At 39.1% G+C, this 18,670-nt stretch overlaps 1 protein-coding gene across 1 annotated transcript; it reads left to right on the top strand.

The window, feature by feature from the left end:
* Positions 1 to 279: 279 nt before the first annotated feature.
* Positions 280 to 15,899, top strand: LOC117593992 (basement membrane-specific heparan sulfate proteoglycan core protein-like). The gene is made up of 14 exons (XM_034290823.1): positions 280 to 424; positions 7,814 to 8,077; positions 8,278 to 8,538; positions 8,658 to 8,833; positions 8,924 to 8,930; positions 9,270 to 9,530; positions 9,629 to 9,901; positions 10,241 to 10,416; positions 11,283 to 11,387; positions 11,609 to 11,843; positions 12,493 to 12,603; positions 12,709 to 12,733; positions 15,594 to 15,691; positions 15,824 to 15,899. The coding sequence occupies exons 1-14, from the start codon at positions 280 to 282 to the stop codon at positions 15,862 to 15,864; spliced, it is 2,178 nt and encodes a 725-aa protein (XP_034146714.1). The 3' UTR covers positions 15,865 to 15,899.
* Positions 15,900 to 18,670: the final 2,771 nt, after the last annotated feature.

The raw sequence follows: 18,670 nt of genomic DNA, 5'->3' as shown, positions 1-18,670 counted from the left end.
TCTTGTCACCTCCAGCAGAATTAGTTTTAACTATAAAGGTGTAGGCTACACAACAAGCATTTTTGCAAGTGTGGGGATTTGTTTGGAAACATTTTGCGTTTGCAAAGCTTCCATAAAAAAAAAGCACTGGACAGCGCCCGGGGTCGTACCTCCGGCCTGCAGACCAGGAAATAACATTTATGAGGGAGTAACCCACTGAGCTAAACCAGCACCCGACATTATTCCCAGTAGAATGAGTTTTAAAGTCCAGCACGAAACGCCCCACAATAGGCTAACTGCATGGGGGCTATCTCAGCCACCAGCTGGGTTGGCTACGTTGATTGTGGGGAAATGTTCTTCAACGATGCAGTGTCGTCGGGCAGGATGGGACCACGCAAACCTCCAAGGAGTCCCAGTGATCGGCCTGACGGAACACCGCGGGAGGGTGGGGGCGGTCAGAGGGACGATCCATCCAACCTGAGCAAAAATAACTACAACACAGAGATCACAACCCCACACAAACTTTCCCAAAGCTTCCATCAGTCACTTTCTACATACCGTAGCCTACGCCTTCCAAACAACCTCATATTATAACTTCTGCAACTTCCATACGACACCTCGTCCATCAGCCCGGCTGGCGCGTCAAATGCTTACATACATATTAATCCAAGGAGTCTCTAACTTAATACAAGAACAGTTCGTATTTATAGACTAAAAAGTGGTGTGGTAAGTTGCTAGCCATCTGTCTTGTGTCACATAGGTTTTACCCAAAGGGCGGGCTGTCCCCCCACCTTACCTGCCATAATGTTTACTGTTGTGTTTACCTAAAAGGGGCCACCTGACCTTATTTCCCCCCAAGGACCACATTCCTGAGGAACAAAAGGACTGACACCCTTCTTTGTCTTGGCAGGAAAACATGGTCAAAGTACCTAATAATCCTCTGATAGTATGCAGATGTGTGTCACAATCAAAGTAAAGATTTACATACCAGCCAATGGAAAGACCGACATTTCTCAAATGTACCTTAATTCAAAATGTCCATAACATGGCCCATCTTTAATAGGGTTGACTACTGTAATGGCCCCTTAACTGGACTCCCCCAAAAAACTGTAAAACAACTGCAGCTCATTCAGAATGCTGCTGCTAGAAGGTTAACCAGGACCAAGAGAACAGAGCCCATCACTCTGGTTCTTAAATCTTTGCACTGGCTTCCAGTCAGTAATAGAATAGATATTAAAGTGGTGCCTTCTGTAATTAGCATAATTGGCAGTTTATTTGCAAATTGAGAGAAGCGTCAAAAGCTTACAAACTAACCCTCTGAGCAGCGGTAAATACATGAACAGTCAGTATTTTTTAAAGTTAAAAGGGCTGTGGTAAGTTACTGCCCTGTTGTCTTATGTCCCATACCCAAAGGGTGGGCTGTCCCCCCACCTTATCCTTCCTGCCATAATGTTTATCCAAATGAGCCAATTGCCCCTAATTCCCCCAAGGACCACATTCCTAAGGAACAAAGGACAGATACCCTTATTGTTTTAGGCAGATAAAAAGAGGGTCAGAGTACCTAATGATCCTCTTATATTATGCAGACGTGTGTCACAAACATAGACCAGAGTTACATACCAGGTAATAGAAAAGCAGAAATATCTCAAATGTACATTAATACAAGAATGTCCATAAAAAGATCCATGATCACAGGTAGGCTAGTAAAGCCCAGAGTCCAAACTAAACATGGCGAAGCTGTGTTTAGCAGTTATGCTGCACACAACTAGAATACACTACCAGAAGATCTTAGACATGCCCTAAATGTATCCATTTTTTAATCCAGGTTAAAAACACTTCTCTTTTAATGCGCCTATGACTGAGCACTTACACTTAATCACATAGTTCAGTCTTACAGCTTTTATAGCTTCCTGTGTTTTTATCCCATTCTATTTCTATTTTATTATTCTCTGTTTTACTATTATGATGTTGTTTTGATGTTTTCATTTGACTATTTGTTTTTATTCTATTTTTATATTTTTTCTGTTTCTTTGTAAAGCACATTGAATTGCTTCTATGTATGAATTGTGCTATATAAATAGTGCATTCTCAATAAAAAGTTTAGTAAAACCATGTAGGGTACTTCGATTTCTCTCCTAAGTTGAACCTTTGTTTAAAGAACTCTTTGCAGATGGTTCAATATAGGGTTCTTCAAAGAAATCCCTATATATTGTTCTAACTAGAACACTATATGAAGGGTTCTACCTTGAACCATTTAATAATCTAAAGGTGTATCAAACTGCATTAACTTATTTTAAATCAAAAGCATGGTCATTGCGCTGTACCTTTTTTTGCCACTGAAATGTTTTGAATCACCCAGTTTTCCCTACCAAAAAGGCCATGGTCCCTGTTTCATATAAAAAAGTAACAGTGAACTGCTGAAGAATTAATTGTAATTGTGTCATGCACAAAGTAGATGCTCGTCAAGAAAAAAAGGTCCAAAGTTGAACAAGAGGGATTTAGTCTGAAGGAAAACAATGCGTCCTGATCTCCCTGTAAAATGCAAGTAGTCTTACCTGACTTTCAGTAGCAAAAGGCAGTGCACTGAAGAACTAAAAATACAACTGTTCTCAATTCTCAATGCCTTTTGCCCATTCGCAACTAAGGATGGTGTGTAGAAAAATACTTCAAATGGATGAAACAAAGCAGTTGACATGACAAAATGTGCCTTTTAAGATACTGTTCAGATGTTTGAAACCTAATTTACCATAACATTGCTATAAGTTTGTGAAGCCCTTCAGAGAACACAGTGTTGTCTTATTATACTGGATGTTTGCCTCTTATAGTTACATTCATGTTTCTTGTCTCCACTGGTGCCTCAGTGGAAATAATCTCTCCCTGCCAGCCACAGTACACAGATAAACTCACTCTGCATTGTAAATCATACTACCAACACTGTATGTACCGTTGGTACAGAGACAACATAGAGCTTTATGGTCAGACCAGAGAAACCATCATCATCTCTCTCCCAGAACAGACTGGTCATTACCAGTGTTCCTTTTCAACTCGTCAAAATTATTATTATTATTCATCGTTTTGCAGCCCAATCAGGAAAATTGGTAAGATCATTCATCTTCGATAATCACGTAATGCGATCAATATCACTCTCTTTTTTGTGAAACTTTTATTATTGACACATTCTTGTAGACATGGTCTTTGTGTGAGCAAAATAGTTAACAATCTAGTAGGTGAAAAAACAGACAAGAATAAAATTGGAACGGACATTAAATAAAAATTTTACAGACTAGATTTTTAACTACAGTGGGGAGAACAATTTTGCCGGATTTCCTACTTACAAAGCATGTAGAGGTCTGTATTTTTATCATAGGTACACTTTAACTGTGAGAGACAGATTCTAAAACAAAAATCCAGAAAATCACATTGTACGATTTTTAAATAATTAATTTGCAATTTATTGCATGACATAAGTATTTGATCACCTACCAACTATTAAGAATTCCAGCTCTCACAGACCTGTTAGTTTTTCTTTAAGAAGCCCTCCTGTTCTACACTCATTACCTGTATTAACTGCACCTGTTTGAACTCGTTACCTGTATAAAAGACACCTGTCCACACAATCAAACAGACTCCAACCTCTCCACAATGGCCAAGACCAGAGAGCTGTGTAAGGACATCAGGGATACAATTGTAGACCTGCACAAGACTGGGATGTGCTACAGGACAATATGCAAGCAGCTTGGTGAGGAGGCAACAGCTGTTGGCGCAATTATTAGAAAATGAAAGAAGTTCAAGATGACGGTCAATCTCCCTCGTTCTGGGGCTCCATGCAAGATCTCACCTCGTGGGGCATCATTGATCATGAGGAAGGTGAGGGATCAGCCCAGAACTACACGGCAGGACCTGGTCAATGACCTGAAGAGAGCTGGGACCACAGTCTCAAAGAAAACCATTAGTAACACACTACGCAGTCATGGATTAAAATCCTACAGCGCACACAAGGTCCCCCTGCTCAAGCCAGCGCATGTCCAGGCCCGTCTGAAGTTTGCCAATGACCATCTGGATGATCCAGAGGAGGAATGGGAGAAAGTCATGTGGTCTGAAAATAGATCTTTTTGGTCTAAACTCCACTCGCTGTGTTTGGAGGAAAAAGAAGGATGAGTACAACCCCAAGAACACCATCCCAACCATGAAGCATGGAAGTGGAAACATCATTCTTTTGGGATGCTTTTCTGCAAACGGGACAGGACAACTGCACCGTATTGAGGGGAGGATGGATGGGGCCATGTATTGCAAGATCTTGGCCAACAACCTCCTTCCATCAGTAAGAGCATTGCAGATGGGTCATGGCTGGGTCTTCCAGCATGACCACAACCCGAAACACCAGGGCAACTAAGGAGTGGCTCTGTAAGAAGCACCTCAAGGTCCTGGAGTAGCCTAGCCAGTCTCCAGACCTGAACCCAATAGAAAATCTTTGGAGCTGAAAGTCCATATTGCCCAGGGACAGCCCTGAAACCTGAAGGATCTGGAGAGGGTCTGTATGGAGGAGTGGGCCAAAATCCCTGCTGCAGTGTGGTCAAGAACTACAGAAAATGTATGATCTCTGTAATTGCAAAGAAAGGTTTCTGTACCAAATATTAAGTTCTGCTTTTCTGATGTATCAAATACTTATGTCATACAATAAAATGAAAATGAATTACTTAAAAATCATACAATGTTTTTCTGGATTTTTGTTTTAGACTTCGTCACTCACTGTTGAAGAGTACCTTTGATAAAAATGACTTCTACATGCTTTGTAAGAGGGAAAACCTGCAAAATCAGCAGTGTATCAAATACTTGTTCTCCCCACTGTATATTATCTTATATATTTCAATGATGGCTTTTATTTTGAAAAAGAAAATCTGAGTTAGCACTGCTGGCATAATATACTGCTGCTAGAAGAATGGTAATGAAGCCTCGAATGGCCATCACTAGTGTTTGGTACAGTTGTGCTCATAAGTTTAAATACCCTGTGTCACACACATTGTGACAAACAATGGTGAATATGGCAATTAAAAGTTCCTTCTCGTGCAGCTTTTTAAATTGCAATTAGTGTCTGTGTATAAAGTCAATGAGTTTGTTTGCTCACATGTGGATGCACTGAACAGGCTAGATACTGAGCCACGGGGAGCAGAAAATAACTGTCAAAAGACCTGCATAACAAGGTAAGGGGACTGTATAAAGATGGAAAAGGATATAAAAAGATATCCAAAGCCTTGCAAATACCAATCAGTTCTGTTCAATCACTTAAGAAGTGGAAAATTTGAGGATCTCCTGATATCAAGCCAAGGTCAGGTAGACCAAGAAAGATTTCAGCCAAAACTGCCAGAATAATTGTTCGGGATACAAAGAAAAATCGAACTAGCTAGCTACTGTGAGGGAAAAAATTTTTGCCCACTGACAAAGAAATGATGAGACTATAATTTTAATGGTATTTTTATTTGAACATTAAGAGACAACAAAAAATGCATGTCAAAAATGTTATTAATTGGTTTGCATTTTATTGAGTGAAATAAGTATTCAACATTAATTTGTTATTGGTAGCAAACCCGTGTTGGCAATCACGGAGGTCAGACGTTTCTTGTAGTTGGCCACCAGGTTTGGACACATCTCAGGAGGGATTTTGTCCCACTCCTCTTTGCAGATCTTCTCCAAGTCATTAAGGTTTGGGGCTGACGTCTGGCAACTCGAAACTTCAGATCACTCCACAGATTAAGGCCTGGAGACTGGCTAGGCCACTCCAGGACCTTAATGTGCTTCTTGAGCCACTCCTTTATTGCCTTGGCTGTGTGTTTTGGGTCATTGTCATGCTGGAATACCCATCCACAACCCATATTCAATGACATGACTGAGGGAAGGAGGTTCTCACTCAAGATTTGACGGTGCCCCGTCCATCATCCCTTTGATGCGGTGAAGTTGTCCTGTTCCCATGATGGCTTCTTTTATACAGGTAACACGCTGAGATTAGGAGCACTCCCTTTAAGAGTGTGCTCCTAATCTCAGCTTGTTACCTGTATGAAAGACATCTGGGAGCTAGTGATTGGACTAATGTCTTTGCTCTCATTGCCAAATCAAGGTCAAGTACACAGATTGAATGGTCTGTGGCCTAGCTCTCATTAGATTAATGGACACTGAGACGTATCTTTCATTATTTGTAGATGGGTATAATGCCAGTCGCCTCCTCAGAGATAGAAATGTGGTAAATCCCTCCCCTCAGAGGTGGGTATAATGTCAGTCGCCTCCTCTGAGATGGGAATGTGGTAAATCCCTCCCCTCAGAGGTGGGTATAATGTCAGTCGCCTCCTCTGAGATGGAAATGCGGTAAATCCCTCCCCTCAGAGGTGGGTATAATGTCAGTCGCCTCCTCTGAGATGGAAATGCGGTAAATCCCTCCCCTCAGAGGTGGGTATAATGTCAGTCGCCTCCTCTGAGATGGAAATGCGGTAAATCCCTCCCCTCAGAGGTGGGTATAATGTCAGTCGCCTCCTCTGAGATGGGAATGCGGTAAATCCCTCCCCTCAGAGGTGGGTATACACGGTATACCTGCGTATACGCACCACTTAGGGGTGTCGCGATATAGTATTGACGATGACTGTGATATATATAAAAAAAAATAACTATTGTTATCAGGTTTATAATACACATTTGATAATATCTTATTCACTAGGCGAAACTAAAGTTGTATTTTTCCAAAGACCACTCTCGGTTTTTCAATACCTTATTCATGTCACTTATAGAAAAACAATGCATGTGCTTAAACAAAGAGACTGGACTTATGCAATGGCATTGTAATCAACTCATTAACCCCACTAAAACTCCCCTCTGTATTTCCATAGATTATTAATGGAAAAACGATGCATGTGAATGAACTACGAGTCTGGACCTATAAACTTGAATTTGAATTAATGCCTTTTCCTAGCCTATTCACTGTGAATTTTTTATTTTTATTTTTTCCTTTTTTTCCCTGTTTTGGTTTCCAAATAAATCCCCATTCACTCTATGACTGGGACCTAACATTTTTGTGGAGTAAATCATTACGGTACCCTTATATGCTGGCCAAATATGAGCAAAACTGGCTGTGGAACAAATGTCTTTGCTGTTCATTCTCTTGGTCTTTCAGTCAAAATATTAACAAAAATCAAACAAATTATATAAAAAAATAAGAACTAAATATTTTTCACCAAAACATGTACTACTATTATTGATATCTCTAGAATGTGTTAAGATTAAAATGTAATTACATCTAAGTACATTCTCATTCATATTTTATGATGAAAAGTTCAGCTAAATAGGAACACTTCACAGGGGGGAAAAATATCAGGTGACACAGCCCAAATTACCCAAGAATACGATTATGGGGTCAGAAAGTCTCCAACATTTTTACAAATATTATTGGGGTTGTATTACAAGATATTACAACATTTTGTAAGGTGCTACTTCTGGTCGGCCTCAGAACATCCGCCAAAACACTGTTGGTCAGATTAATCTTGATTGTGCAGTGGTAGAAGTTCACAAGGATCTTGGAATACAGACAGGCCTTCTTCCGCTTCCTCAAAAAGTACAGGCACTGGTAACTGTACTGTGTAGATAAGTGTGAAGAGAAATACATTTCAGTGCATGAAACGTGACTTTAAAGATACAATTCAGCTGATTCAAACTTAATTATCTGTAAATGTTTTACGGATTTGTGAACTTGGAGAACAGTATGTTATCCTATTATACTGGATGTTTGACTCTGAATGGTTGAGAAGGAAATGTGCAAGAGCTGATGTTGTGACATTCATTGTTTTTTCCACAGATCTGCCCTCGGCCTCAATGAAGAAAGTCTCTCCCCAGGAGCCACTGTATACAGGAGACAGAGTCACTCTACAGTGTAACATACCAGAATACAGAGACTGGACTTATGTCTGGTACAAAGACAACCAACAACTTCCCAGTGAAACCAGTAGAACCATCACCATCTCTCTCCCAGACCAGGCTGGTCAGTACCAGTGTCATGGGAAAAGAACATGTTGGCCCTCTCAGTCATATCTCAGCTCATATCTACCCATCAGTGGTATTGGTAAGATCATTCAGAAACGACATAATGCAATCGCTGTAACTCTTGTGAAACAATTCATTTTTAGGACAATCTTGTAAACACGGTCTGTGTGCCAGTATTTATGTTTTCAATGTCATTGATACAGTATTATGCATAGGTATGATTGTAATGATTTTTGACACTTTGTCCTTTTTTTGTCATTTACATTGGTGTTTCTATAGATCTGCCCAGTGCAACAGTGAACATTTCTCCTGTTGGTCCTGTCTACTCTGGAGAGACTGTTACTCTGCAGTGTGACATATCAGACTACACAGACTGGACCTACCAATGGTACAAAAATGATCAACAACAGAGTCCTGGTTCACCTTCTAAAACCATCACCACTCTGTCTGACCAGGTGAGTCAGTACCAGTGTCAGGGGAGAAGAACAGATCGTCCCCAGTCGTCACAAAAAACTGTTTCCCCCCACATCACTGTCACTGGTGAGTTCACTATTAAAACTCCATCAGTAATGTGTTTTTGCTTGGTATCATAGAGGTATTAGTAGTAGTGTGTGTTAGTATAATGGAACTTTCAACTCAAACCACTTAAATTCCAACAGCTAATCAGCCAAAGGCCACACTGAGTTCAGACCAACAGGACATATTGACAGGAGACAGTGTGACACTTACCTGTACTGTAGAGTCTTCTGGATGGAGGTTTTACTGGTACAGACACAGACAAGACTCTGAACCAGTAGCTACAACCTCTGGATCCTCCTACACACTCAGCCAGGTCAGTGTCTCTGATGGAGGACTGTACAGGTGTAGAGCTGGGAGAGGAGACCCTGTCTACTACACCCAGTACAGTGAACCAGTCCACATACAGGTTACTGGTGAGTATAAAGTAGTTTTATTATCATTTCAAATTATTATAACTTAATCTAGGATATAATAAATTGGCTTCTGTATCACAATAATTGAAGCTATTGGAAATCTACAGACATGAATAGAACCCCATCAGTAAGTTAATTTATCTTTTAAAAAAGCAATTCTATAACCGTATTTATTTTTTACAAAACACTATTAATATTGAGACAATCATGTAAACACAGATTGTTTCGCAGTATTTATGTTTTCAGTATCATTGATACAGTGCTGTACAGAGTTATGATTATATTTTGTAAATGTTTGTTTTCTGACTCGTGTGTCCTATTTTATATTTGTTTCTATAGATCTGCCCCTGGCCTCAGTGAGAGTCTCTCCTCATGGTCTCCTATATTCTGGAGAGACTGTTACTCTGCAGTGTGACATATCAGACTACACAGGCTGGACATACAGGTGGTACCGAAATAAAAGACTACAGACTCCTGGTTCACCTTCTAAAACCATCACCACTCTGTCTGACCAGGTGAGTCAGTACCAGTGTCAGGGGAGAAGAACAGATCGTCCCCAGTCATCAAAACGCAGTGTTCCTGTCCACATCAGTGTCACTAGTGAGTTCACTATTAAAAGCCCTAGCTTTTGGTTGCTTGGTGTCATAGATGTGTTAGTACACAGGATCTTTCAACTCAAACCATTTAAATTCCAATAGATTATCAGCCAAAGGCCACACTGAGTTCAGACCAACAGGACATATTGACAGGAGACAGTGTGACACTGACCTGTACTGTAGAGTCTTCTGGATGGAGGTTTTACTGGTACAGACACAGACAAGACTCTGAACCAGTAGCTACAACCTCTGGATCCTCCTACACACTCAGCCAGGTCAGTGTCTCTGATGGAGGACAGTACAGGTGTAGAGCTGGGAGAGGAGACCCTGTCTACTACACCCAGTACAGTGAACCAGTCCACATACAGGTTACTGGTGAGTATAAAGTAGTTTTATTATCATTTCAAATTGTTATAACTTAATCTAGGATATAATAAATTGGCTTCTGTATCACAATAATTGAAGCTATTGGAAATCTACAGACATGAATAGAACCCCATCAGTAAGTTAATTTATCTTTTAAAAAAGCAATTCTATAACCGTATTTATTTTTTACAAAGCACTATTAATATGGAGACAATCATGTAAACACAGTTTGTTTCGCAGTATTTATGTTTTCAGTATCATTGATACAGTGCTGTACAGAGTTATGATTATATTTTGTAAATGTTTGTTTTCTGACTCGTGTGTCCTATTTTATATTTGTTTCTATAGATCTGCCCCTGGCCTCAGTGAGAGTCTCTCCTCATGGTCTCCTATATTCTGGAGAGACTGTTACTCTGCAGTGTGACATATCAGACTACACAGGCTGGACATACAGGTGGTACCGAAATAAAAGACTACAGACTCCTGGTTCACCTTCTAAAACCATCACCACTCTGTCTGACCAGGTGAGTCAGTACCAGTGTCAGGGGAGAAGAACAGATCGTCCCCAGTCATCAAAACGCAGTGTTCCTGTCCACATCAGTGTCACTAGTGAGTTCACTATTAAAAGCCCTAGCTTTTGGTTGCTTGGTGTCATAGATGTGTTAGTACACAGGATCTTTCAACTCAAACCATTTAAATTCCAATAGATTATCAGCCAAAGGCCACACTGAGTTCAGACCAACAGGACATATTGACAGGAGACAGTGTGACACTGACCTGTACTGTAGAGTCTTCTGGATGGAGGTTTTACTGGTACAGACACAGACAAGACTCTGAACCAGTAGCTACAACCTCTGGATCCTCCTACACACTCAGCCAGGTCAGTGTCTCTGATGGAGGACAGTACAGGTGTAGAGCTGGGAGAGGAGACCCTGTCTACTACACCCAGTACAGTGAACCAGTCCACATACAGGTTACTGGTGAGTATAAAGTAGTTTTATTATCATTTCAAATTGTTATAACTTAATCTAGGATATAATAAATTGGCTTCTGTATCACAATAATTGAAGCTATTGGAAATCTACAGACATGAATAGAACCCCATCAGTAAGTTAATTTATCTTTTAAAAAAGCAATTCTATAACCGTATTTATTTTTTACAAAGCACTATTAATATGGAGACAATCATGTAAACACAGTTTGTTTCGCAGTATTTATGTTTTCAGTATCATTGATACAGTGCTGTACAGAGTTATGATTATATTTTGTAAATGTTTGTTTTCTGACTCGTGTGTCCTATTTTATATTTGTTTCTATAGATCTGCCCCTGGCCTCAGTGAGAGTCTCTCCTCATGGTCTCCTATATTCTGGAGAGACTGTTACTCTGCAGTGTGACATATCAGACTACACAGGCTGGACATACAGGTGGTACCGAAATAAAAGACTACAGACTCCTGGTCCACCTTCTAAAACCATCACCACTCTGTCTGACCAGGTGAGTCAGTACCAGTGTCAGGGGAGAAGAACAGATCGTCCCCAGTCATCAAAACGCAGTGTTCCTGTCCACATCAGTGTCACTAGTGAGTTCACTATTAAAAGCCCTAGCTTTTGGTTGCTTGGTGTCATAGATGTGTTAGTACACAGGATCTTTCAACTCAAACCATTTAAATTCCAATAGATTATCAGCCAAAGGCCACACTGAGTTCTGACCAACAGGACATATTGACAGGAGACAGTGTGACACTGACCTGTACTGTAGAGTCTTCTGGATGGAGGTTTTACTGGTACAGACACAGACAAGACTCCAAACCAGTAGCTACAACCTCTGCATCCTCCTACACACTCAGCCAGGTCAGTGTCTCTGATGGAGGACAGTACAGGTGTAGAGCTGGGAGAGGAGACCCTGTCTACTACACCCAGTACAGTGAACCAGTCCACATACAGGTTACTGGTGAGTCCAAGCATGTTGATTTGTAATTGGTTGCTGTGTCATATAGACAGAAAGTAGTCTATATAGCCATGTGTAGACCTATTGGTACATTTGTGTATTCAAAATCATGCATCTGTTAGTTCAGTTGAGTTAGTTGTCTGTGTTGTTCAGAAGAGAGTCTGTCATTCTCACGTGTCATAGATGGGTGGTGAACATAAAGACTGGGTGTATACGTGATATGAGAAAATTCAGTGGTAGTCAGTGATTTGTAATGTACTGTAAAATTCTATTATGATTACAGTGTCTTTAAATCAGTGGTTGTCATTGATTTGTAATGTACTGTTAAAATTCTATTATGATTTCAGTGTCTTTAAATCAGTTGTAGTCAGTGATTTGTAATGCAGTGATAACTTTATATTGTTATTGCAGTATCTGTAAATCAGTGGTAGTCAGTGATTTGTAATGCAGTGATAATATTATATTATGATTACAGAGTGTTTAAATGAGTGGTAGTCAGGTTGTTGACAAGAATAGACTTTCCAGTCCTTCAGGTTGTCTAAACATAAATTCTCATTGTGTATCCAAAGCATAACGGAATATGTCCACAACTTTATTTGTTTTATTTACATCTGCATCTGATGGCATTGTTCTATTCTCTCTCCTGTCATAGTTCCTGTATCCCCTAGATCAAACTTAGTAGGAGTGGTTGTGGGTCTGGTTCTTGCTGCTGTTCTACTGACCCTCATCCTGGTCCTGCTGTGTCGATATAAAAATAGCGAAGGTGATTATTTTACAATTTCTTAACTTTTTAGGTTGTTTATAAGACAAATCAGTTCAAAACATAAATTACATAAATAAAAATAATTGTGTCTATTTATCTTTACAGGTTCCAGTTGTATCAGAATATTCTGGTGAGTACTCTGCCTCTAAGTTGATCCATACAGTCACTGGCAAAACTACTGTGGTGGCAAGGGGTGGCAGTTGCTTCCCTGAAACAATTTCTTGCCACCCACTCGCCACCCTAGTTGTCAGGAGTGTCTGCTATAATATATTAATATTTAATTGTATTGAATGGTATTATATTGTTTTCTACTTTAGTTGTTAATCTCTATGGAAACCCATTCCAATATCTTTTATTCCCCCCTTACCTGTAAAATGGTCCTGGAGTCTGCCTGCAGCTGTCACTGTGCTGCTCCCCATCCCAGGATTGTACTAGACTAGCCTAGCAGTTAAGATATGTCTGAAATTGAATACTAGCAAATGTAAGGCAATATTCTTGAAGTTAGCTTGCTAGAAAATTTGCAGATGAAGTAGCTTGTAGCTAGCAGCCATCATTGCCTGACAGCTAACTAGGAAAGGGGCTTTGAACAATGTTGATGTAGCTTGCTATGGATAATTCAATCTGTTGAGAAAGTTAAGATTAATCTACAGTAATTCTAAATTAGACATCTCTGGACTTCTCTATAACATCAACAAAATGGGATGCGTTGTCATATGTGATAAACAGTTGTCATTTAAATGTTGTTTATTTATTGAATTGCTACTCTATTTATATCCTCAATATATTCATTGTTTGTGTATTTCAAGAAATTTAAGACATTCATTTTCAGGATGCATTTATTTATGCTTCTGCACTTGGCAAAACAATATTAACAATGTCTCAAAGTAAAACACTGCATATTTTCCCTGAATGCTTAGGTTGCATATAAAAATACTTAGGGAACTCCCAACACAGATTTTACACATTGGAAAAACTCGTAAAAGTGTAGAACGTATCCAGACGTCCTGTTTTTCAATCCGTTTTCAGTTGTCCCGAGTAATTTAGAAAAAAATAACGTTTTGTACCGTATTTTATCTTGGTCCTTTTTTTCAATGACAGGTTGTCATTATTTGCCACCACGGTCAGTCTTTAAGTTCCTTATTTTTTAGAGTATGATCCAATCACATTTTAATATTCACAAGCTGCCAAGCTCAAGCACCTGTGCGTCCGAAATCCCTCCTTGCCCTAACAACCATCCATGAAGGCAATTTTATTTGGGCAAGTACATTTTGCATACAATTTTGCAAGAGCACATCTTTCTATGACAAACTCATAAGACAAGTGGACTCATGCGAAAAGTACAGCAGGCCACCGGACTCCACACCCCTGAATCAAATTGGCAAAAGCGAGTAGCCATAATTCTGTTACGTTATTATAGTTGTTGTTGTTTTTGTTGGGTATACCTGAATTGTAGACTGTGTTCATTATTCAGAATGTAATGTGTTAATGTTATCCAGAGTGCAAACGCTCTTTTTTTGTTCTTTCAATCCAATTCATTAATTTGTCACATATGCAATATTTTGTTATAGTATAGCTTTTATTTTAAACTGTTCATCTTTCCCAATATAATGTGTTGTTCTGAGTAAACTTCAATCCAATTAATTCAGTACAAACACTAGCCTATACTGTAGACTTAATTTGTTTATTTGATACAATTTTATGTACAGTAAAATAGTAGGCCCTATTTTGTGTGTAGGTGGTGGGTGTATGTGCAGGGGGATCCCTGACTGTCCCGTATTTCATTCTGTTGAATCTGGTCACCCAAAACCCTAAAATGGATTATATATAAGACATTACACTGTCCATTTTAAGTAGCTGGATTTGTATAAATAAAGGACATAACTAACAAGAGTGATATGCCACCCAAGGCTGTCACGTTTTTGATATTTTAGTTGAGGCTTAAATGTCATACATATAGTTGTTCATATAAATTGTTGATATTGTAGGCCTAAACTGTATGCCACTGTTATAGTGTGAGCCAAATAATATTGTAGAATTACACGTGATGGATCCGGAGGTGGTTCTTCAGCTTTGTGGTGTTTGGGCTTTTGAGCGCCACAGTTCTGGTGCAAATCCGGCAATCACCTCTTTGAAATTATTTGGCTCACCTCTTTCATTTAGCTTAAAGCCAAAATGCGCCCAAGGCCGTACACTTGTGAAAGGCTTTGGTGGTAGTTTGGCGAACTAACCCTAAATCAATGTTGTTAATGACTGCTCATCCCAAAACACAAAGCAATGGCAATTACATTTTCCTGCAGATCATGACATTTCACCTCTCGCTTTTCTGCACATTTTATGGCCTAGTTATTTGAAATAGCCTTCCTCACATAACAAAGCATGTTTCAACGCTCAATTAAAAATGCATTTTCAGACGTTAATATAAAATAGGACAACAGATATATGCACATTTTCTAATTAGTAAATATGGATGGAAAAGACAAAAATGTCGACTTACAATATTAGTAAAAATATTTTTCACATGCTTCAGTGGTGTTTTCTTTTGTCAATCAGAGTTGATGCCACAAATCTATTAAACACTGAAGTTGTAAAATTTACATAACGGTGCATTGATGAAAAACTAGTCTGAACTAGGTTTAAATAAATAGCAAATATGTTTCAGTTAATGATCTGCGCCTCTGAGATCATTAACTGATCTGACAGGCGCCGAGCTGTCAAATGCACTTCTGCGCTGGACATCCTAACTGATGGAAACGGACATATTCCACATGGTATTTGTTGAGATGTTTCTAACATTATTCAGATTGGAAACATGTGATTTTGGAATCAAAATATTGTGCAAAAAGTAATAAAAATAATTGTGTTCTGGCTAAAATATAAACATCAGGCAATTGTTTAATAATTGTGACAACCCTAATGCCACCCTTGAATTTCAACTTGCCACCCTTCTGCCACTCGTCTGTGTGTCTTCATTAATGTCTCTCACCCTGTAGGCCCATCCATCCCCAGAGCACCAACCAGGACCCCCAAGAGGACCAAGGATCTACCCAGGTTCCGCCCCCTGATGCTTGGTATACATCTCTGCTGCATGGTCAGTCCCTCAAACCAGTCCTCTAACTGAAATATCACACACTGACTCTTAACCACCCAACATGTAACAGTAGTCCATGTCTTTAGGATAGCTAAGAAGACAACTAACCTTTGTCTCTCCTTTGACCAACAGGTGATCTTAACATCTATCATTTCATCAGGCAGAAATTATAAAGGTCAACTATAAAGTTATGTTTTATCAGGAATGTGTAGTAGGTTTTACACATCCAAGAGGTTTGCCTTTAATTATGCCCAATCAACATTTTTCCAAGTTGTAGCCCCGCCCATCACTCTAAGGATGACCCAAGTCCACAAATACACTTTAACTAGTCATTAGATAATATCCTAATTTGATATTTATGAAACTCATTTGCAATATAAATGGCATGTCATTTAATGAAACCAGAGATATTAAAGAAATTAGGAGATTTAAATCACAATGGTTAAATATTGATGGTATGTACAACACAGTATGTACAACACTTACTTGTCATAACATTACTGCTTACCAGGTAGCTCAAAATAACCTAGCCTGATCATAATTCATAGAAATCCAACTTCAACTAATGTTATTTATTGTTACACCAGCCAGATAAAATATGAATACACAAGAAAAGTCTTAAAGAGGTTTAAAGAAGACCTGAATACAAAACCAATGGTGATGGATGACAAAGGGATTTTACGTGTTTGACCTTATGCTTATATACCCAAGGAAAGTTCCTGGTGTCTGAGACCAACTAAATAGTATAGAATTTATTTCCAGCCATATTGCTTGGTTTTATTTTATATTCATAGGGGTGCCATGCTTTGCAGAAAAAAATATAGTAATTAAAAAAATGTTTTCTCTTTGAGAAATTATTGTTATAACCTATATTCAGCATGTTTGTAAGCACCAACTTTTAATAATCATGCTGTTGTGTAGGCTATGTGGGACAATATCTTGGTGCCACTTGCTAGCTTGAAGCAGACGACTTCGCTAGCAGTTGCAGTGTTAACTCAAACTGAAAAGGAAAAACCTTCAAGTATTTGAATAAAATGAGTCCAGGTAAAGTAATCTAGAAAAATATGTACAGCAGCCGCAAGAAAAAATATGACGAATATATGATGCGTGTTCGTTGCCTCATGTGAAGTGCTTCTCATTCACGTTTTTGTTGGAGCTGAAAATAGTGTAAGTTGGCGATTTGGATATTGCACACGCAATTTTGATAAAAAATCTGTTAATTGTGCAGCCCCAGTGTATTCAATTTTCAGTAAATGGGCAAGTCTGTAAAAACCTTTCACTGGTACAGTATGTATGTACATAGGTTTGGGTAGGTTACTTTTTAAATGTAATACATTACAGTTACAAGTTACCTGTCCATATAACTTTTTAATTTACTCAAACTCAGTAACATAACATGATTACTTTTAATTACTTTTAGACTACTTTCATATTACGAGGCACTAGAAGACAAATAGGAATAGCCTATAACAAATTCAACACCTTTTGCGGGTTGAATCAATGTTAGAGTTTGATGGGAAAAACCAGAATTAGCATTTTACCTTTGGAAAGGGTTTCTAACATTGCTTTCTACTTCAATCTACTTATCTGGACTCCCCAAAAAGATTAAAATAGCTGCTGCTCATTCAGAATGCTGCTGCTTGAATGTTAACCAGGACCAAGAGAACAGAGCACATCACTGCGGTTATTATCATTGCACTGGCTTCCAGTCAGTTACAGAATAGTTTTTATAGTGGTGCTTTTAGTATATAAATCATTGATAGGTTTAGGCCTTACAGCCTTGTCTGTTAAAATGTGTGGTGTCCCACATACTGTAGCAGGTGCAATAAAACATTTTAAATTTGACATTAGCTTTAGTAATAATTTCTAAAGTATGGATATCTGCATATGTGTTGCCTCTACACAAGGGTGGCAATTACAGTGATCTTGACACCTACAGACCAATTTCTAGTCTTCCCTGTTTATCTAAGATTCTGGAGAAGTTGGTAAATATGCAGCTCCGTTGCTACCTTACTGCGAAACGTATCTTGAATATATATCAGTCTGGGTTCAGACCAGGGCGTAGAACTATTACAGCAACCACATTTGTAGTGAATACTGTCATCAATGCTTTGCCAATTTTAAGATCTGTAAGCAGATGATAATAGTATCTATGCTACTGCTTGGACTATTGATCTAGCAGTGTCAAGGTTGCAGTCTGAATTTATAGCGGTTCAGGCCGCCCTTACAAATCCAGGTCCAAGACGACCACTGCCTTGCTAAAGAAGCTGAGGGTAAAGGTGACTGGCCAAGCATGTCTCCAGATCTAAACCCTATTGAGCATCTGTGGGGCATCCTCAAACGGAAGGTGGAGGAGCGCAATGTCTCTAACATCCACCAGCTCTGTGATGTTGTCAGTGGAGTGGAAGAGGACTCCAGTGGCAACCTGTGAAGCTCTGGTAAACTCCATGCCCAAGAGGGTTAAGGCAGTGCTGGTAAATAATGATGGCCACACAAAATATTGACACTTTGGGCCTAATTTGGACATTTTCACCTAGGGGTGTACTCACTTTTGTTGCCAGCGGTTTAGACATTAATGGCTGTGTGTTGAGTTATTTTGAGGGGACAGCAAATGTACACTGTTATGCAAGCTGTACACTCACTACTTTACATAGTAGCAAAGTGTAATTTCCTCAGTGTTGTCACATGAAAAAGATATAATCAAATATTTGCACAAATGTGTGGGGTGTACTCGCTTCTGTAATAATAACAGAAATCACCGAAATGACCCTGATCAATAGTTTACATACCATTGAATGTTTGGCCTTGTTACAGATATACAAGGCGACAGACAGGTGAAAAGAGCAATTAAAGGTGATTTCCCACACATGTGGCTTTTTAAATTGCAATTAGTGTTTGTGTATAAATAGTTCATGAGTTTGTTAGCTCTCACATGGATGCATTGAGCAGGCTAGATACTGAGCCATGGGGAGCAGAAAA

The sequence above is a fragment of the Esox lucius genome, chromosome 24 (assembly GCF_011004845.1).
Source record: "Esox lucius isolate fEsoLuc1 chromosome 24, fEsoLuc1.pri, whole genome shotgun sequence".
Taxonomy (NCBI): Eukaryota; Metazoa; Chordata; class Actinopteri; order Esociformes; family Esocidae; genus Esox; species Esox lucius.
This window is presented reverse-complemented; position numbering and strand designations above follow the sequence as displayed.

Excerpts from the sequence above, each read along its gene's own strand:
- LOC117593992 (XM_034290823.1), top strand. The coding sequence starts at position 280 with ATGGGGGCTATCTCAGCCACCAGCTGGGTTGGCTACGTTGATTGTGGG. Across the intron at positions 9,902-10,240 it reads AGTCCACATACAGGTTACTG|ATCTGCCCCTGGCCTCAGTG; the intron begins GTGAGTATAAAG and ends TTGTTTCTATAG. Across the intron at positions 11,844-12,492 it reads AGTCCACATACAGGTTACTG|TTCCTGTATCCCCTAGATCA; the intron begins GTGAGTCCAAGC and ends CTCCTGTCATAG.